General features: G+C 44.4%; 1 protein-coding gene across 6 annotated transcripts in view; it reads right to left on the reverse strand.

The window, feature by feature from the left end:
* The window catches only part of CRACDL (CRACD like), a 137,425-nt gene that overhangs the window by 36,657 nt on the left and 78,724 nt on the right, over window positions 1–22,044 (reverse strand). For all 6 annotated transcript variants that reach the window (XM_053589450.1, XM_053589451.1, XM_053589447.1 and 3 more), the window contains exons 2-6: window positions 21,431–21,510; window positions 15,940–16,108; window positions 9,418–9,553; window positions 8,910–9,074; window positions 2,636–2,848 (exon numbers count right to left, since the gene is read on the reverse strand). In XM_053589450.1, coding sequence (XP_053445425.1) covers window positions 2,636–2,848; window positions 8,910–9,074; window positions 9,418–9,553; window positions 15,940–16,108; window positions 21,431–21,500 — 753 coding nt within the window. In that variant the 5' untranslated portion in view covers window positions 21,501–21,510. The remainder of the gene's footprint in view (window positions 1–2,635; window positions 2,849–8,909; window positions 9,075–9,417; window positions 9,554–15,939; window positions 16,109–21,430; window positions 21,511–22,044) is intronic.

The following is a 22,044-nucleotide window of genomic DNA, read 5'->3' on the forward strand; positions in this document are numbered from 1 at the left end:
AAATAAAGGAAGGAGGATGTGCAAAGAAATCTACACAGAAGAATTTTCAAAACCTGCTGATTTTTGATGTTGCGTGTCACTGATCTTTTGTTACTACAGGAAACTGTTGATGTAGAAACCTGTTTAGGATGTGGGTCATGTTTTAAAACTGTCAGTCACGAAACCCACAAAAGGCAGCAGCAGGTGTGGCATGGCCACTCTTTCCACCCTTGGAGCAGTTAGGGAGCATGTGAGAGCACCTCGATCCCTGCGAGGGACCAGGACACAAGGAAGGTCCTCATGTTTGGGAAGAGGGACCTCATGACTAAAGGGTGAAGGAGGCTGTGGGCACTGAAGGACTGAGGCCTCCAATTTAGAGCCCAACAATGAATGGAGGGACACTGGTGACTGGTACCCTGTCAGGAAAGCCTGGAGCCCCTGAGAACTTAAGATACCCATGCCTGCTCTCTTACCAGGCAGGGAATGTGAGAAGGAAGAGGAAAGATATGGGAACATATCTTAAATCAAGGAATGACTGTGTTTACATGTTTACCCAGACTGACTACATCAAATTTTCTGTCCTTCTACAAAATGGGATTCTTTTTTGATACCGAGTCTCACTATGTCACCCTAGGTAGAGTGCTATGGTGTCACAGCTCACAGAAACCTCCAACTCTTGGGTTTACATGATTCTCATGCCTCAGCCTCCCAAGTAGCTGGGACTACGGATGCCCGCCACAATGCCTGGCTATTTTTCTGTTGCAGTTGTCATTGTTGCTTAGCTGGCTGGGGCTGGGTTTGAACCTGCCAGCCTCAGTGTATGTGGCCGGCACCATAACCACTGTGCTGTGGGCACTGAGCCTCTTTTTCTTTTTTTGAGAGATACTCTTGCTCTGTCACCCAGGCTGGAGTGCAGTGGTATGATCATGGCTTACTACAGCCTCAAACTCCTGGGCTCAAGTGATCCTCTGGCCTTGGTCTCTCACAGTGCTGGGATTATAGGCATGAAACACCACTCTTGGCTTACAAAATGGTATTCAAGAATTAAGTCATGTTCTAAACTACAACAAGAGGGTTATAGTTCTTCGCAGGGAGCAATGAGAGGGGGCTGCATTTCCATCTAAATATAAGCCTGGATTTCTCCTGTCACCAAGTCCTGGCCAGGCCATGGCTGGTTACACAAGCCCCTGCCAGAGCAATAGATATTGCTGTGGGAATAAAGCACAGACTGGAGGGGCAGAAGGGAGCTTGCCTTGCCCCTGGCCTTGTGGTTTCACTTAGCATGAGGACAGGCAGATCTGGAGTTACTGGGCCTTGTCATGTCTCCACAGCATGCAGCCTTTAACCATAGATGTGCTGAGTGCATAGCATGGGAACAAGGATCCAGACCCTGGCTGACACACGAGCCTGCAGGTGACCCACCTTGCCTCTTCCTCTAGCATTAGTCCCATCAGAAGCCAACCTTGCTGGCATGAGTCTAAAAACCCCCTTCTATGTGCCCAAAGGAGAACGTGCTTTCTCCAGGGAGCTGTGAAATCCCAAGTGCACCAGCCCACTGTCTCCAGCAGAAGGACCTAGCTCATCTTGGGTACTTCATCAACACCTCACAATTGTGTCCTGAGGGAAGGACAGAGGACATTAGCCTGGGAACATCTTTTTTCTCAGCACTGTCATTCTCTGTGGCCAGGCTGGCCCCATAACCTGCTCCTCAGTTTTTTCTGGGGTGAGGTGTTATAGGTCCTGTCAGGCAGGGGAGACAGTAACACCCCTCCATGGACTCTGAACCCCTGAGTACCACAAAGGCAAAGCTGTCAATGAGCCCATTTCTCAGCTTCCAGGACTATAAAGTAACAACGTCCTCAGGCAGCACACCCAGAGAGGGGTCTGTCCTTACAGAGGGATGATTCCCATGCTTCTAGGCTTGTCCCTGCACAAGGCAGGTGTCCCTCCAGTGGTCCAGCTTCTTCTTCTGTCACTCACTCATTCATCAACTCAGTCATTTATTCATTCATTCTTTCATTCAACAATTCTTGACTAGCATTGTTCTAGCCGCTGAAGTGCAGCTGGAAAGGGGCTCAAAACTGACAATAACCAGTGGGCACACAGGTTCACAAAGGTCTGGTGTGTGACAAGTGCTCTGAAGGAAGTGCATGTCAGGCTGAGCCTCTCCAGGGAGAGGGCCTGTGAGCCCCAAAGCTGAAAAAAGCCAGCCAGAAGAGTGTCTGGGCAGGGCAATCCTGAGGCCTCAGGCCAGAGACAGCTTGGGAAGCTTAAGAAACAGAAAGGAGGCCAAAGAGCTGAATAAGAAAGAGGGCAGAGTCCGAGAGGTGGGCAGGGCCTGATCTCGCCAGGCCCAGCATGTGGACTTTATACCAAGTGCAATGGGAACACCACGGGCACACATCACGTGGCAGGTTCCTGGCCAGTGTGTGGGGAATGACGGATGAATAAATGGAGTGTCATATGCGGAGAAGAGATATAGCTAACTTATGTTGAAAAAGATGAGCAATTCTAGCTCCTGCAGCATGGTCCTATCAATGGGGGGTGCTCAGAGGTATTGTGAGACCCTGTGGGGGGAGAAAGAGGGGCAGGGGTTGGGGATGGGGTGCCAAGCCTACCCGGCCCGCCTTTGTGTAGAGAACAAAAACCCAATTACCGATGACAGCCGCCTCATTTTACTCGACCGTTGGTTGCGGGGCTTAACCAGGAGCTTGTGTTTAGCTGCGGAGTTGTCCAGGCAGGAGGAGGACTCTGGAGGGTGACTGAAGTCAGCCACGGGTGCCAGGCTGCTGTCTGAGGTCCGTGGGGAGACGGTGGTGTCACTTGCCTGGTCTGGAGACAGTGGCCGGGTTGAGGACACTAAAGAGACCTTCAGGGGACAAGGAGCAAACACACCAGGCATTAACTACACAATGTGTAACAGCTACGGCCAACGTAAGCGATTTCTCCTTTGACCATGTTCCGTCTTCCCTCGCTGCCTCTGTGCTTTACACTTATGGCAATACTTCCAATTTGACTCTCACCAGGGAGGGTCCGTGGCTGTGCTGAGCCCTAGAAGCTGCCACTGCTTTCCACAGCCATGCACAGAGCCTGCGTCTAGGGCCCCCATGGCAGGTGACTCTGCCTTCTGCCTCCCGTAGCTGCCAGCACAGGTGCTTCAGACAAAAGAGATTCCTCTGATGAAACAGAATGGCCCAACCTGTCCAAAGGCAGAGTCATCGGTCCTATCTCTGGAAGCTGAGAGGGAGGCCCAGAGGTAAGACTTTAGGGGTTGTGCTGACTCAGCTCTGAAGATCTGTGTCTTCACCCAAGCTCTTGGAGAACTCTGGCTTTAAGTGACAGTCTGTTAGTTACAGACATTTTACTAGTTTATACCTCAGCAGAGAAGAAGTGAAAGTCAGCAAGAAGCAATCATGTCACCCCGGGGCAAAGGGAGAAGGGGGATGCTGTTGGTCACACAGAAGAAGTAGGGCCACAGCCTAAGATACCTGCCCATTGAACTTGGTGAGCTCTGCAGCTCTAAGGTCTAAGTGGGCTCCTGCAAAGACACACATGGGACAGAGCCTGGAGAACTCGGGAGTATATGCAGCCTGCATGAGGGGCAAGGGAGCGGAGGGAGAGTCTGGGAGGTGGGGGCACCTGCAGCCTGCATGAGGGGCAAGGGAGCGGAGGGAGAGTCTGGGAGGTGGGGGCACGTGCAGCCTGCATGAGGGGCAAGGGAGCGGAGGGAGAGTCTGGGAGGTGGGGGTACGTGCAGCCTGCATGAGGGGCAAGGGAGCGGAGGGAGAGTCTGGGAGGTGGGGGTACGTGCAGCCTGCATGAGGGGCAAGGGAGCGGAGGGAGAGTCTGGGAGGTGGGGGTACGTGCAGCCTGCATGAGGGGCAAGGGAGCGGAGGGAGAGTCTGGGAGGTGGGGGTACGTGCAGCCTGCATGAGGGGCAAGGGAGCGGAGGGAGAGTCTGGGAGGTGGGGGCACGTGCAGCCTGCATGAGGGGCAAGGGAGCGGAGGGAGAGTCTGGGAGGTGGGGGTACGTGCAGCCTGCATGAGGGGCAAGGGAGCGGAGGGAGAGTCTGGGAGGTGGGGGTACGTGCAGCCTGCATGAGGGGCAAGGGAGCGGAGGGAGAGTCTGGGAGGTGGGGGCACGTGCAGCCTGCATGAGGGGCAAGGGAGCGGAGGGAGAGTCTGGGAGGTGGGGGCACGTGCAGCCTGCATGAGGGGCAAGGGAGCGGAGGGAGAGTCTGGGAGGTGGGGGCACCTGCAGCCTGCATGAGGGGCAAGGGAGCGGAGGGAGAGTCTGGGAGGTGGGGGCACCTGCAGCCTGCATGAGGGGCAAGGGAGCGGAGGGAGAGTCTGGGAGGTGGGGGCACGTGCAGCCTGCATGAGGGGCAAGGGAGCGGAGGGAGAGTCTGGGAGGTGGGGGCACCTGCAGCCTGCATGAGGGGCAAGGGAGCGGAGGGAGAGTCTGGGAGGTGGGGGCACCTGCAGCCTGCATGAGGGGCAAGGGAGCGGAGGGAGAGTCTGGGAGGTGGGGGCACGTGCAGCCTGCATGAGGGGCAAGGGAGCGGAGGGAGAGTCTGGGAGGTGGGGGCACGTGCAGCCTGCATGAGGGGCAAGGGAGCGGAGGGAGAGTCTGGGAGGTGGGGGCACGTGCAGCCTGCATGAGGGGCAAGGGAGCGGAGGGAGAGTCTGGGAGGTGGGGGTACGTGCAGCCTGCATGAGGGGCAAGGGAGCGGAGGGAGAATCTGGGAGGTGTTAGACTTTTGGCACATCTCTGTAATTTTTAAACAAACAACAAAGTTTTCTATTTGAGCATGGTGCTCAATATTAACATTAAGTTTACATTTCAATTTCAGAACATAATTCTGTTCATCACACGCTATTTCAGAAAGCCCTCACGAAAATGGTCTCCTCTCATGTGCTGTCATCAATGGCTGTTTCTTTTCTGCAAACTGGAACCCCACACTGTGTGGAGATCTAGAAGGATGACACTATTAGAGAGATGAGTGCCAACCCATGGACTGTCCCTGCAAAGGAATGACCTCAGAAAGGAACTTATTTTCTGTGTTCACATAAAGGTCCCTCATCTTTTCTAATGAAAGTATATGTTTACCCCTAAACTGGTAAGATACAATTACTAAAATGAGGAAAAATAGGTTAGAAGTAGGCAATATCAGCCAGGTGTGGTGGCTCATGCCTGTAATCCTAGCACTCTGGGAGGCTGAGGCAGGTGGACTGCCTGAGCTCAGGAGTTCGAGACCAGACTGAGCAAGAGGGAGACATAGTGTCTACTAAGAATAGAAAAACTAGCTGGGCATTGTGGCAGGCACCTGTAGTCCCAGCTACTCAGAAGGCTGAGGCAAGAGGATTGCTGGGACCCAGTAGTTTGAGGTTGCTGTGATCTATGAGGCCCCAGCACTCTCTACCCAGGGCAACAGAAAGAGACTTTGTCTCAAAAAAAAAAAAAAAAAAAAGAAAGAAAGAAAAGAAAAAGAAAGAAGTAGGCACAATCTATTTTAGCTCTCTTGTAGCTACTCAAGTACTTACAGGAATAAAGCAAAAATTATTTTTAAAATAAACCACAAGACTCCTGGCCTGGCTACATCTGTGCCTGTGGCTTTGGCTTTGACTTTGACTATTATACCCTTTGACGCAGGAAGTTACTTTAGATTGGGAAATCGATACCTCTCCCAGATAATCTTCCTTAAAGGTCACAAACAGAGTGTATACATTTCAAAACTCATATAGAATCCTTCATATTTGACCTTGCGTAGAGGAACAATGTCTAAACATTTGGTAAAACATTTTTCTCACTGCTTAGGACTCATGAGAATAGATAAGATGAGCCACTTCACAAATGCTCTATGAATGGGAATGATGATATCATTTCTGACAACACAGCCCTTCAGTCCCTTTATAAACCCCAAACCCTGAAGGCTTCAAGAGACAAACAGCCCCTACTCCTCCTCTGTGTGGGTCACTGCACGTTTGCATTGCCTGGGCATATAGTGTTGGGCGCAGGCCCACTCTGGCTGCTAGGCTGGGGCCCTGGGCATGGAGCTTAACTTCCATGACCCCTGCCCATGTGGAAAACCTTGCACCAGCTGTCATGGCTAATCTTCCCCAAGGGAACTCAACTCCTCTAGCTCCAGTCTCCACTATTGCTTGGAGAGCTCTTGGGGCCTGGAGAGGCTCACACCTTCATGACTCAGGAGACTCATGAGGTCTGTCTTTGATCTGAGATATAACTATGGGGGGTTAGGTGGAGTCTAGGGGAGGAGGATGGGGCCAGGAAGCTGGCTTGTGCCTTCCTGGGTGAGCTGGCGACATTTCAGAGAACATTCACAGCTGAATAGACTGCAGTCTGTCACCTAACTTTTCCTGAAACCTATGCTTTTGCATGACTCTAGAAGCAGAGAATTTAAAAGTTTAGCATGTGTTTTTTTATTGGGGGAATGCAACTCAACAAATCTGAGGAAACAGCTGGGGTTCAGAAGCTTTTTCTGGGGTAATCCTGGGTAACAGCTGCTTTACAGGGTTTGTCCTCAAAAAGAGGGGCTCAGGGCTGAAGAGGGGGCTGAGGGAGACGCAAGCAGGCAGGCCCACCAGGCAGGAGAGGAGGCAGGGATGGTGGGCTGAGGCCACTGGTGATGAGAAGCCCACTGGCCCTGCTGGGAAGGGCAGGTGCTGACCTACCTGCTCTCATTATCCTCCCTCCAAATGCTCTGAGGACACAGATTCTAAGATGTGACAAACCGGTCCAAGGCCTTGCTTTGTAGTGGTGGGGTGTGTATTTGTTACCAAAGCTATGTCACTCCACTTTTCCTTCCCTCATCCCCAAGAGCAAAACAGACTTAAGAGACCTGCCCATTTATCACCACCTACCCAGTATTTCCTACCTAGAATATGACCAGATAGATGTAATTTTACCTTAAAAACCATCAGGTAAAGTTTTATCAGTTGTTATCTAATGTGGTTATAAGTTTGAGAAATAATTCCACATATTTCCTGAAAGCTTTACTTTGCCAGGAAATGTCACCTTGGCAGTATCATCAAATATTTGCCACTAAAGACTTTTTCTCACAATAACCTTAAGTTTCTCCATCAAGTATGTAGGCCGTATAAGGTGTCATGTAGAAAAAAACTGAGCAGCCCATAATCCCATCCTTTTGGGATTTAAGGTGCCCTCACACCAAATACCATGTGTTATATAAACACATCTTGAAGAGCGTATTGTTTTTCCCCCTCGATCAACCGACTGTGCACAAAAAACTTTTAAGAGATCAGAATGTAATCACTGTGTCTTCAAAACCAAGATGATAAAGATTACCCCCCCCCCTTTTTTTTTAAGTTTCAAAGACCTCTATTTTGGTTTCCTATGAAGTTAAGAATTGTTCATATTATCCACTAAGAGATAAAATCTCAGAACACTGGTTTTGTAAAAAACAAAGTAACAACCACAGAAGGGATGCCATGAAAGCCAAGGTCGGCCCTGGCCCAGTGTGAGTGGCTCCCACTCAACTAACTGTGGAATGTGTGCGTCCTAGTGCCGGGCAGGTTTGGAGCCAGGCTCGCTTGTTCTTTAAAGATGAACAGCTCCCAACAGACATCTTTCTACCACGTGGCCTGGAAATACACAAGTCACATCTGCTCCCAGAAGAAGATACTGAAACGCCATACGTAAGTATTTTAAGGTGTTAAGGGGCGCAGCTCAGTGGAGTCCAGGAAAGAGGCTACACACTCTCCTTCCCATCCTCTCTCCCTCTCGAGGCTGGAGAGCAGGCATGGGTAGCCCACTGTCTTCAGACCCTGCTCCTGGAGTAAGGAAGGACAAGTTCAACCTGCAACAGAATTTGGGGGAATAATTCTCCAGCCAGCTTCGTGTGAGCCCCCAACACCACACCACATCCTCCTTCTGCCTTCCAGAAGGAGCCCACACCTACACACAAAAATCAGATCTAGAAAGGCGTCCAGGTATCCAAGTTGAAGTGGCTATTGAATGTAATTCAGAGCAGCACAGAGTCTGCAAGGCACTGGCTCACAGTGAAAGCCCCGATTCACCGTAAACAGTCCCTCGAGCAGGCCAGAGGTGACAGTGTTCCAAAGATGTGTGGGCAGGTATGTGGCTATAAAAAATAAACTCTGGCCTTTATTTGTTTTTAAGTGTCAGCACAACTCAGATAACTTCAACTCTACCCACCCCCACAGCAAGCAAGACTTGTCTGCATGGGAAAAATAATAATCTATTTTTATCATTTGGTCCAATTACCTTGCAGGGGTGTTAAGTATTCTTATTATAATAAAATAAAACTTTAAAAAAACGTCAGCACCAGGAGCTATGCTGTTTATGTGTGAGAAGGAGCTCAATTCCTCAGGCTCCTCCTCTCAGATTGGTATGTGGGATGGGTTCCTCCACCCTGCCAAGGTCATAAACTCCTCTCCTGCCAGCAACATGCCTCACATTACTGCCCCTAAACCAACATGTTCTCATGGTCACAAGACTCAAGACTTGAGGTCCTAGGTGAAGGGTTATATAATATGTTTACCACTCTCCCCTCTCTCTCTGGCCAAATGTCACGACAGCAGAAGACAGAAACAAAGGTGTTTCCCTTCTCCCTTCTTTGAAATAGGGTTCTGGGTCTGGCCATCTGCTTAGACCGGAAAGACCAGGTATGGGTTTGATTGTATCAGACCTGTCACCATCACAAAAAATGCTGTCAAAACCCCATCTTCTCACCATACCTGAATTTCTGCCTAAAGAATGAAAAATAAGTACAGTGCAGGGGCTGACTCTAGGTGCCAGTGACCTGCCACCAGTGCACAGCCTCTCCCACCCACGGAGATCTTAGGGAAACATATGGAGGTTCCCAGTGCTCGGGCCCCCTCGGTGGTGGATGTGGGTATAGATGCGCAGCAACTCAGGGGGCACTTGCCTTTATGGTGGGGCCGTGCACCATGTCATGCAGCAGGGACATCTCCGGGGGGCTCCTGGGCAGCCCGTCGTCCTCAGAGCTCATGCCAGCATCCTCTCCCCGCTTGGTGGGAAGCACCCCTGGAGGAGGTGGCGGCCCCATTTTCACATTACACTGGATTTTTAACTAGATTAGAATAAAGAACATTTGCTTTTATTTTCATCAACATTTATCAATAAGTCCTCCTGATCCAATCCATTCATTCAGGAAATGTCTTCAACACCCTTATGTGGTACAGAGAACTGAGCTCAGTGAGCACCTGCACCAGCTCTCTGCCCACCATCTCATGCTCATTCATTTAAGAATGAGTCAAGATCCACTTGTAACTCATTTGGGATGTCTTAGGAGGATTATGATCTGTGGGTCTCTACTTTACAGTGTATCAAATAAACCAAGCAGAAAGCATTCACAAACTTCTCAATTGATACTTGACAGACATACCAAGCCACATGGTCAAGGAAAGGTTTACCTGCAGAGCTTTAATCCGATCACACACATTTTCTTGGGAAAATACTCTTACAGGTCGAGCAGGGTCCTGTCCAGACTCAGGAATGAAAATACTGTCATGTGAGAGGGCCCGGCTTCCCAGCGTGCCCCTCGACTCCCTAGGACAAAAGAGCCGCTGTGAGATTCTGCCCACATCCACCTGGAGGACTCAGGCTGGGAGAGGGGCATGTGGGTTCATAGCACGTCATACGACACTCCCCGGGTTGCATTTGCTTGCAGTTGCCCTTGACTTCTGCTTATCCCCACACTGTCAAAGGCCACAGTCAAGTATTAGGAGCAGTGTAGGGATAGGAATTTTCCTAGGAGAGCTAAATGTTGTGTGAATTCTTTAATTCTTTTATTGATGGAAAAACTAAGGTCTGGCAAGGTGTGAGGTCCAGATGGCAAGCCTGGCAGGGCTGGGCTTTGAGGAAGCCTGTCATGGGCCAGGGAGGGGTAGATCATGCCTTGTAGGCAAACAGGCAGCTCCTTGGTAGGCTGGAAGCTGTGTTTGCACAGCAGGCTCACAAGACACTCCAAAATACACATCCACAGGTGGTTTGAAATGAGAGCTGAAAATCTGCAAAGCCACAGCCTCTTTTTATCACCTGGCACCATCCATGAGATCCTACCTCTGTGCCTAGGTGCTGGAGGAGATATGGCAGGCCTTTCTGTGGTCACCATCCCAGGATCTGATTTGTAACTGAATCCACAGGACATTCACAAAATGTCCTGAGAGGATGTGGGAATTAGCCATCAGATTTTCCTAGCAGTGGTGGCTGCCTGAACAATAGGTGGAAGGAGATGATTGAGACCTGGATGATGAAGGAAGGAAAGCCTGTCTCTGCACAGCAACATACTGTGTGTAGCAACCCCACCCCATCGCCCTGCCTTCCCCACGTGACCCCCCTCCCCCAGGCATCCTGTCCACTGTGAGGCATTTGGGTTTCCGAGGTGTGGCTCTGCCCCATGTTGGTTAATGATGCTTCCTTTTAATAAAACTTCCAACCATGCAATGGTAAGGCATGGTTCCCAGAAGGGTGTGTCCTCACATTTCTGGGAGGGAATGAAGCCAAGTGAAGGAACTGGGCCCTCCTTGCCAACAGCAGCTCTTAACCTAAAGGTCCCACATGAACCTAGATTTCCCTCCTCCAATGCTTGCTCTTGGCCACACCCTCTGGAAACCACATCCACTGCCTGAACATCTCATTCTGGGTGTAGCAGGAGCAGAAAAGGCATGAAGAGGCCTCCACAAAAATACACCGGCAAAAACACAAAATGCCACAGGCACAAGGTCACTCATTACAGCAATATTTATAAAAGCAAAAGATGGGAAACAACCCAAACGTCCCATAGTCGGTGTCTAACTGAAGAAAATATGGAATGTCAGTCATGTAATGGAGGACTCTCCCTCCAGCTGAGTCAGTGGGTGAGGAAGGCCTTCATACGCTATATACAGGCATCGCCAGATTATCCTAAGGAAAAAATAACAAACAGTGCAGAACAATGCTCATGATGTGTTAGCTCTGTGTGGGAAAAGGGGGTATGAATATACATGTGAATATACACGTGTGTGTTTGCTTGTCTTTCTAAAAACAGAAATAGAAGGGCAAGTAACAAATGAATAAAAATTATTTCCTTTAGGGAGACAGAAAGAACTAGATACAGAGACAGGGTATAAAAGTACCCATATTTACAATTTTGTCTTTGAAACTATGTAAATATTTTACATAATGAAAAGATAAAATAAAACCAATGGGAAATCAATCTCTAAAACTCAAATACAAAGAGAAACAAACAAGCCTAATTTTATATGAAATTGTAGGCATGATCATACAAAGAAAAGAATGATTTCAAATGACTTTGACTCTACATCCAGAATTGGGTAAATTCTAAGAACAATAAGAAAAACTCCAAAGATATCAAATTGTACACAGTAATACTAGCAGTAATATTAATAGTAACAATGATAAGAATAGCAAAGATTATCAAATTATACTCTATAGTCTTATTACCAGTAACACTGATTAAAAGGCAGAGTACAAAATAATGTTTATAATCTATAACTTCTGTGTAGGAAAGGGGATAGGAAAATTATCATAAATGTATGACAGGATAAATAAGTAATTTTAGTAATATCATAAGAAGCCAAAGTCTTCATGCAAGAGAAAAGAGAATACAAAGAATCAAAGAAGTAAAAATGTTGCCTTATTAAGCTGTAATTGAAATATCAGGGAATTAATGAATAAAGGATTTGTTTTCCTCCAGGATATAAAACACAAAGGACAGCCAACTAGCAGTCATCACCTGGCAGCCAGATTGTGGTCTCTAAAAACTATTTCATACTATAAGGAAAGAACTAGGGCCTGAAATTTCAGGTCTGGAGCAGGAAATCTGCGAACCAAACCTGGGATTACTCATTGTGCAAGAAAGCAAGGAAGCTTTCAAGGATGAATGGAGTCATGTCAAATGAACCCAGGAGCTAATCTGAAATGACTCTCAGTAGCCTAAGATGGAACAATTTGATCATTAAAAAGAATAAAGACTGAGCCTGTGGCTCAGTGGGTAGGGCGCTGGCCCCAAATACCGAGGGTGGCAGGTTCAAACCCGGCCCCGGCCAAACTGCAACAAAAAAATAGCCAGGCATTGTGGTGGGCGCCTGTAGTCCCAGCTACTTGGGAGGCTGAGGCAAGAGAATCGCCTAAGCCCAGGAGGTGGAGGTTGCTGTGAGCTGTGTAATGCCTCAGCACTATACCGAGGGCGATAAAGTGAGACTCTATCTCTACAAAAAAAAAAATAATAATAAAGAATAAAGACTGTTGTGGATTAAAGCAAATCAAATATATCAAAATAAGCACATTCCTAATGATACATGAGGGGGAAAAAAGGAAAGAAAAACAAAACTCGGTATCACGTTACCAGACTTCAGGCTAACTATAAATCTATAGTGATCAAAACAGCATGCTACTGGCACAGAAGCAGAGCGGTAGATTTATGGAACAGAATAGAGAACCAAGAGTTGAACCCAGTTACTTATCATCATTTGATCTTTGATAAGCCTATCAAAAATATTCAGTGGGGGAAAGACTCCCTTATTTAACAAATGGTGCTGGGTGAACTGGCTGGTGACCTGTAGAAGACTGAAACTGGACCCTCGTCTTTCACCATTAACAAGAATTGATTCTCACTGGATAAAAGATTTAATTTTAAGACATGAAACTATAAAAATACTAGAAGAGAGTACGGGAAAACACTTGAAGAAATTGGCCTGGGAGAATATTTTATGAGGAGGACCCCATGGGCAATTGAAACAATACCAAAAATACATGACTGGGATCTGATCAAACTAAAAAGCTTTTGCACAGCCAAGAGCACAGTAAGTAAAGCAAACAACCTTCAGAATGGGAGAAGAGTTTTGCAGGTTATGCTTCCCACAAAGGTCTGATAACTAGAATCTACAGAGAACTCAAACTAATCAGTAAGAAAAGAACAAATAACCCCATTTCTATGTGGCCAAGAGACTTGAACAGAAACTTCTCTGATGAAGACAGGTGCATGGCCTACAAACACATGAAAAAATGCTCATCATCCTTAATCATCTCAAATCCAAACCACTTTGAGATATCATCTAACTCCAGAAAGATTAGCCCACATCACAAAATCCCAAAACTACAGATGTTAGCGTGGATGCGGAGAGAAGGGAACTCTTCTACACTGCTGGTGGGAATGCAAGCTAATACAACCTTTTTGGAAAGAAGTTTGGAGAACACTCAAGGAACTAAAAGTAGGCCTACCATTTGATCCTACAATTCCTCTACTAGGTATATACCCAGATGACCAAAAATTATTTTACAACAAAGACATTTGCACCAGAATGTTTACTGCAGCCCAATTCATAATAGCCAAGACATGGAAACAGCCCAAGTGCCCATCGACCCATGAATGGATTAACAAATTGTGGTATATGTACACCAAGGAATACTATGCAGCCATAAAAGGTGGAGATGTCACATCTTTTATGTTTACTTGGATGGAGTTGGAACATATTCTTCTTAGTAAAGTATCTCAAGAATGGGGAAAAAAGTATCCAGTGTACTCAATACTACTATGAAATCCATATATAATCACCTACACACTCATATGAATGACAAAACATAACAATAGTCCAGAAAGTAGAAGGGAAGAGGAGAGAGAGGGGAGGGGAGGGGAGATATGGGAGGAGGGAGAGTATTTGGGGGGGGGGCCTCACCTAATGTGCATGATGCAATGGTACATTTCAAAACTATTAAGAAATGAGTATAATTGGGATGGATGTGTTACTAAGTTCGATGTAAGCATTTCACGCAGTACCCTGAACCCCATAAATGCATCAATGTACTAAGTTATTATTTAATAAAAAACAAAAACAAAACTCATCAGTCACTACTGGAAGTTGGTGGGGTACCAGGTCATTACTCTGAGGAAGGATCAATAAAAGGAGAACCATGCATTCACCTCACTTTCCTGCACAAATTGTACCTCAGAGTAACGATGTAGTTGATGAAGGTTGGTAGAGAGATCACACTGACACCCGTGAAGCCACTGGGAAGTGTGATGTGAGGTGACAACACCTGCACCATCCTGAACTTTAATCAAACCGCTAGATCCATTTAACAGTTTATGAGGAATTGAGAGAATAAAGGGAAGAGTCTGATCAAACTAAGAGCAAGCAAATTCAGAATGAGCAACATTCTGCAGGGAGAATGGCCCTACTCCTGCGTCAGATCACTGAGATGAAACAAAGGGTAGAGGGCAGAGGGCAACTTATAGTTTAAGAGACTTAAGAAGCACAATCGCACAGACACAGAATCAATAAATGGGCATCACCCTTTCAACCCACAAGGTCCCATGGGTTTGCCAGCACTAACATGCCTTAGCAAATGGAGCCATTCTGATGGATAAGAAGTTGCTGCAGACTCATGCAGAGGCCAAGAGTACCTTTTAGGTACTTCCTCTGGCCCTCTAAAAATGTCATTTGCACTTCCTGGGCCTCGTCATACCCTACCCACAATCTCACCCACGTAGCATCAGTCTCAGCAGACTGCTACCAATCACGGAGGGCCAGCTCCCTGGCAGGTGCTGGGAATATAAAGATAAACAGGACACAGTCCCCCTGTTTCTGTGGACTCCATTAAAAAGAAGAGATGGATAAGTGAACAAGTTACTTTACCCAGGTTTGCCCCCCCAGCTGGGCTCCCAGGCCTGTCTCCCCAGCTCCAGAACTGTGCTATAGTCAAGAGACAAGGGTGGGTGGAGTGAGTGCTATAAGATCCCTGGGGCTGACCAATTATTAAGTGGTGATACTTAAAAATAAGTAATATTATTATATCATTACAATATCATCTCTCTCCCTGAGGGTTCATAGCGCACTGCCTAGGAAATGCGGGCACCGTGTACATCCCTTCCATCACAAGGTACAGTGTAGGTCTATCAGGCTCCCTGCTAGCACACACGTACACACACACATCAAAAGCGAAAACAAAACCAAAAAACAGAAAGAAAATCCAATCTCCTCCTCAATCATTTGGTGCCACCAAGTGGCCAGTATAATTGCTACTCCTTAAAAACTGGCATGGAGGTTGGGGAGGGACTAGGCACCATTAATGGGTGCTAAGGCCTGTGACCCCATCTCAGAGCGGTCTACTCTCCATCCTGAAGGATATTAAGCTTTCTGAAGAGTTTTGTCCTCAAATTAAAGGGCCAACGTTGTTTAAAAGGAAATGTGGACGTGGGCCTAGCAAGAAATCTGTTTCTTTTCCTTTTAGTCACAGAAATAACTGGAGCATATATATTGTAAACTATATTTTGATGACATATAAGTTACAAAAATAAGGATTTCTTTACTAGACGGTCTCAAATTTTTGTACCTATTGGGTCTGTTCTTCCTAATAATATTTTTGGGTGATTTTTCTAAGACTGACCTGCAAGAAGCTTTTTTTTTCCCTTCCCTTTCTCTGTCCAGTGAAAATCTTAATAGATTACTCAACATTCAAGTTTAGAGAAAACAAGATAAGAAAGAACAAGTGTATTTTTCTAATATAGTATCCAGGTGCTCAATAGAGTTTTAAGTCAAATTAAACCAGAGCCCATATCCTAATCCTGCCTGTCCCTTTCAGCTGCAGGGAGTTGGGCAAGTTCCAAATTTTCTCTAAATGTTATTTCACTCATTTATAAAATGGTACATGGTATCTCTCTCCCACAGTTACTGTGGACTTTAAATATAGGCAGCACATGGCAGGTAGCTACTCATGTTCTTCCCTCCCTTTCTACATCCCCATGTTTGACAAGATAAGAAATACAATGTGTTTGGAAGAACCTCTAACAGGATTACCCAGGAGGAAAGGAGGCTCAGTAATCTGGCAAGTTACCAAAATAATAAAAGGGAGGATTTGGGTGCCCCTGTGCCCAGACACCCCCTCCTTCCTGTGAGAGCACACAAGCCTGAGGGATGTAAACAGCAACTTACTCCAGCTCATCCTCAGAGTCGTAGCCCACTGGCCCTGACTCGATGGCAATGACCTCAGTCCTCGCCTGACATTGTTTCCAGGTGCTACTTCCTGTGGACGATGGAGATTCCTTTCTCTTCTTCTTCCCGAAGAACTTCTTGAAAGTTTTGAATTTCGACTTTTTCTTTCCTGTACAGATTTTTAAAAACAGCAAATAAATAAGCAAGATCATGTGTTTATGCGTGTGGGCGAAATTTGCCCATGAAGAGGAGAATTCAAATTTTCTGCCCACGCATCGGTTGTTTGCTTCAGAAAAGTCCTGTTTCCATACAGAAATACAGCCTATACCATGTATTTTGCACACCTGAAAACAAATCTTGATTTCTTTTTATTTAAGGTATTTCAATATATGAGCCCTGAATACTTTGGAACATGATGTCACCTTCATCCACAAATTTTATCCTATCCAGGATCCCATGATTTCACCTTAGCAGCTCAGTAAACTTCATTCCTTTTCTTCAGGATATTTATGAGAACTGACAATAGAAGCATGCCTGGATTTAGGATGCTGTCTAATACATCTCGAAAATTTGCTTAAGGGATTTATATTTATTAGTTTTATAAGTAAATAATGTAATGAACTGAATTTCTTTAGGAAAAAATCAGGATCTTTCTATCATGTTTATATTAATGCCCCCTTGGAAAGTTTACATGACCTTGTCCTCATATGGGAAATTACTTAGGGCTACTCTCGTAGTTCCATCATTTTAGGTGAAGCAAACCCTTCTCCAAAGGGAAATTAGTTCTACAGCAAAGATTTCTTAACTTCTAGTGGAAGTTTTCATACTTTTATGATCCCGAAATGTCTGTGCTATTAACAGATGGTTCTCAGTGAGCACTCTTACCACGCAATTAATGCTGCTAACATCCCTTCCTGTTACTTATTTCTAGCTTAATTGCATTGTAGTCTGATAACATACTCTTGGGACTTGCTTTATGGCTGACCACCTGAAAAATTTTTATCAATGTTCCTGGTGCTTTTGAAAATAATATATTTTCTTTCATGTTCTGTATATGTCAATTAGGTTAGGCCTTTTTTATTGCTTTGTCCAAATACTTTATATCTTTACCGATTTTTTAACATGTTTGTTCCATCAATTACCGAGAGGTATGGTAAAAATAACCCACTCTGAATGTGGATTTACCTAGCTACTTATCTTTATATTTAGTTGTCAATTTCTACTTTACAACTTGTGACATTATTAATACATAGAAATGTAAAATTATTATCTTGTTGGGGAATTGAAACTTTTATGAAGTGGCCCTTTTTTAGTTATGTTTTTTGCCTTCAAGTTTATTTTGAATGCTGTTAATGGAGCTTGAGCATCAAAAGAGATGCCAGCAGCACTAGGGACGGAGCTGCTCTTTTTACGGCAGGCTGATGGGCAGCTGGTTTTATAGACAAGTCTTTCTTATCAAGGCATCAAGGACATGCAACTCATTATCACAACTCTCTGGGTTGGCTCCTCTTTAGTTAGAGTGTCAGAGGCTTGTGGTGTAAGCATATTTCTCATGGGTTTGTAACTGGGCCCGTGCAAAGAAGCCACGAGCCTGTGGCATGTCTCCCTTATCTGAGTTCTGTCCACCTGTGACAGTTTCACAGGATGGTTTTTTCAGATCTAAGATGGAGTTAGCTTGGCCCACCTAACAGGATACTCCACCTATACAGCTTTGCCACCTTCCCTGTGCCCAGCATCCCCAAGACATATGTTTTGGTATCCTATTACTATCCTTACTTTTCTGAATCCTAATATGTAAGATTTATATTTAGAGTTTGGTACATCTAATCCGATAATCCTTCACTCTTAACTGGGGCAATTAATTAATTAGTCTATTTAGGCTCACTCCAATTACTGACATAATAACAAAAACAAGTATACCATCTTTTGTGTATTTTCTAAATCTCATTTCTTTTTTTTCTTTTCGTTTTTAGCTGGGGGCAGGTTTGAACTCGCCACCTCCGGTATATGGGGCCAGCGCCCTACTCCTTGAGCCACAGGCGCCACTCCAAATCTCCTTTCTTATTTTCTTTTGGATTAATTGACTTTAAAAAAAATATGTTTCCTGTCACTACTAGTTTATTAGCCTTAACTTTCAGAAACTATACTACACATTGTATTACAGGATAATACAAGGACCTTAGACTACTTTAAGCCCATTTTTATCCCCTATTGTTTTCATTTTGATTGTTAAAAAACTCAAGACACTATTCCATGGTCATGTAGATGAATACTCTTGTTTATTGTTTTCTGTGCTCTTCCTTCCCACTTATATGAAAGACCTTCTACTAGGAACATTTTCTTTTGGCTTAAGGTCAGATTCCTTTAGAATCTGCTTTATTGGGGGTCTACTGGTAGAAAATTCAGGTTTTGTTTGTCTGAAAATGCCTTTATTTTTCCCTCATTCCTGAAGTATATCTTTCCTAGGCATTATATTCTAAGTTGGCAGTTATTTTTTCTAAAAATATTGACGTTACTACCCTGTTTCCCCGAAAATAAGACATCCTCCGAAAATAAGACCTACTTACAGGAAAGATAAGACGTCCCCTGAAAATAAGACCTAGCGCATCTTTGGGAGCACACCTTAAAATAAAGGGAAACAGGGTATTTCACTGTCCTGTGGCTTCTGTTGTGTTGTTGAGAAGTTGGTCACCCGCCTCTGGTTCCTTTGAAGGCAATCTCTTTTTCTCAGACTGATTGTAAGATTCTTCATTCTGTCTTTGGTTTTCTATAGTTCACTGTGGATTTCCTTTGATGTATCCTTCTTGGGATTCATTGAGCTTTTAAACCTATGGACTGGGTCATTTTTTATAAAAATCAAACCCAGAAATTTCTCAGCTACTCTCTCGACTCCTGAGACTGCTCCAATGCATGCTGTTGCCCTTTACTTAATCTCTGCAACTCTTGTTCTCTTTTCTGTACTTTCTATCTCTTTACCATTCCATACTACATTTTACATAATTTCTTGTCATCTATCCTGAGCTGATATAAGCTGCTACATACACATTTTTAAGTAATTACATTTATTGTATTTTAAATAAATTTAAAGTAAAATTTTAATAATTAAATTTATTTATAGAAATTCAATTGATCATTTTTTGAATCTGCTATATATTACATTGGTTGGGTGCTATGCCACTTTTTATAGTTCCTTGGACCTTTCCAATGCTTCTATACCTTTTTATTATCTCCAAACATAATATGCCTAGTTGTTTTATGGCATGTATTTGATAATTCTGATATATGATGCCTCATGTCTCTGCTTCTCTGGTTTCTGCTGTGTTATTATTCAGTTTGCTGGTGTCGCTGTAACAAAGTACCACAAACTGGGTGGCTGACACAACAGAAATATATTCTGTCTGTTCTGGCGGGTAGGAGGCTGAACTCAAGGTGGTGCTGGCATGGCTGTCTCCTTCTGAGGACTGTGATGGAGAACTCTGTTCCATGTCTGTGTCTGTCCCCTAACTTCTGGTAGTTTGCCTATAATCTTTGGTGTTCCTTGGCTCATAGATACATGACCCCAGATCTCTGCCTTCCTGTTCACACAGCAGTCTTGTTGTTTGCATGTCTGTGTCCAAGTTTCTCTGTTTAATAAGGACACCAGTCATGTTGGAGTAGGAGCCCACCCAGTATGAACTTAACAAATTACATCTCAAATAACCCAGTTTCCAAATGGGGTCACGTTATGAGGTACTGGGTACTTCCACGCATGAATTGAGGGAGGCACAATTCAAACCGAAGTGTGTTGGTTCTCATCCACAGTACCTGGTTGATTTATATGCCTGGTTATCACTGACAACATATTATTAGTACTGAAAATATTGTTTTCTCTAATAATATGAAGTGTAAATAGAAGGCACCTTCCTTTACAGAATATTATTTGTAAAGTACCTGGGGTTATTTCCAGTCTAGAGAGATGGACTGGAACTTATTAAGCAAGTACAAGGGTTGAGGTTCTCTGAATTACCCACGTGATGGGAATTCAAGCTATAGATCTACACGAGGATTGATTTACGCCTGGTTCACACTTGCTCAGATTCTGTAGCTCCTTGGGCTCACACCTAATTGCAGGGAGAATCTTCTATTAGACAGTCTACCTTATACAGGTTACTTTGATGTTTGATCCTTTCTCTTACCTTCTACCCCATGAAGACATGAGAATGGAATGCAAAATTTCCAAGACTGGTAAAGGATCTAAGGGCAAAAATGGATTTTATGCTCACTTAACTCTCTGGGTTACCATTTTTCTTTGAATTTTGGCCTCATTATTTCTTACATTTAAAAAATGTTCCAAAGGATAGTTTTATCTACAATTTTAAATTTTAAGTGGGAGAAGGCTGGTCTGAATAACTTAAGTTCACTATTTGAAAAAAGAATACTTAGTGTCTCTTTCTTTTCTAAAATTGATTCTTCATGGTGACTTTTGTAAATATTCAGAACTAGCATTTATTGAAGTTGTTTCAAGCTAACGAAAAATTTATTCAAAGTGTGTTTTCTCGTTTAAAATAAGTAATAATTCAGAGTCCTATAATATGAGAAAATTTGAAAGTATACTTTTTCTCAGGGCTAATTAAAAAGCCCTCACCTTATATTTGAGTTTATTTGGTAGCCATTAAAATGTGACAGAGGAAAAGTGGTTCTAATATAAAATCATAAGAAAAATCTATCTGCAATATATTAAATAGAACCTTTACTGATATTAGTATCTGCAGATGGCGGCTAGCAGCTAGAATTTAATACTACTAGAAGCTATTCCTCCCGCATTTTATCAAAGAAAATATCTACTGGTATTTTGACTTTAAACAATAGAGAGCTAAAGACCTTTGTTACCAAAATAAGGGAATTATAAATAGCTAATCTAGAGAGAAGTTGCCTTGTGGGAAGATCAATTTTTTAATGTCAATTTTACAACTCTATCAAGACGCAAATAGCAATATGAGGATAACAGTAAACCATTTTGATCACATAATTGGCTAACTCTTGGAATGTATTATAAGTTGAGATGATGATTCATGGGTCTGGAATTTAGCTTAGTAGAGAATATAAGTCTCCTGAAGGAGAATAAAAGTCATAAAAGAGAGAGATCAAAGGCTTGCTCTTGATGTAACTATTTTTTATGGATGACCAGGCTATCCTGTACTTTGCCCAATTCCTACTGGTCTGCTTGGATATTTTTAGATGACAAATGAATCCATCTAGTCCCTGGTTCTTCACTTTCAAGTCAGCCAACACGGGGACATTGTTACCTCCAGGAATGAGGAAAATGACTGACAGAGAAGCAAAGCCGCACTGCCCTCCTGTGGCCTCAGCCGTAATAATTTGGATGTGCTGTCAGTCGCCTTGTGAGGGCCCCGAGGGTGTCGGAGCACACTCAGACCTGAACCCCAGTCCCTCTCACTCTGCCCCACAGCCAAACAGTAGCTTCCCGGTGCCAGGGGAGCCAGGGCCTTACCTGTGCCATCCTCTCCAAGGCCTTCTGCGGCTTCCCGAAGCTTAATGTCCATCACCCTTGTGGAAATCATGTCCAGCTCACTGAAATCAGATGGAAATTCAAGTTATAGAAACATGTTTGGCAGAAGTTATCCATGAGTTAATTGGTGGTGACAACTGCTTTTGGCATGACCTCATCTGCACACACCCCAGCAAAGAGAGTCCAGGGCAGAGTGCAGGACAGTACAGGCCAAACACACGTCCACAACCACAAGATTAGTAACCACACACTCGCTTAATCACTGACTAGGGCAATTGAATAGAAAACAGATTACTGGGGCGAATGCTTCACTAATTCACACACGCAGATTAGGTTTCTTTCTTTCAAAAAAGTTTTTCTCAAATTATGAGGAATTATGTTTTTCTCTTGTTTTACTATACAGAAGGTGTGGAAAAGATAGAACCCCATGATCCCACCAACCAAGATGAAAATAGGTAATGTTTTCATCACCTTCCAATATTTTTTCTTTGCAAATATTTTGTGTACATGCACACACATACCATAACTAGGAAGCTTAACTTGCTGATTTTCTTATAGCACACCATTAAAATTCTTTGTAAGTGTTATTTTAATGT

This window comes from Nycticebus coucang, chromosome 4, assembly GCF_027406575.1.
Source record: "Nycticebus coucang isolate mNycCou1 chromosome 4, mNycCou1.pri, whole genome shotgun sequence".
Classification (NCBI taxonomy): domain Eukaryota; kingdom Metazoa; phylum Chordata; class Mammalia; order Primates; family Lorisidae; genus Nycticebus; species Nycticebus coucang.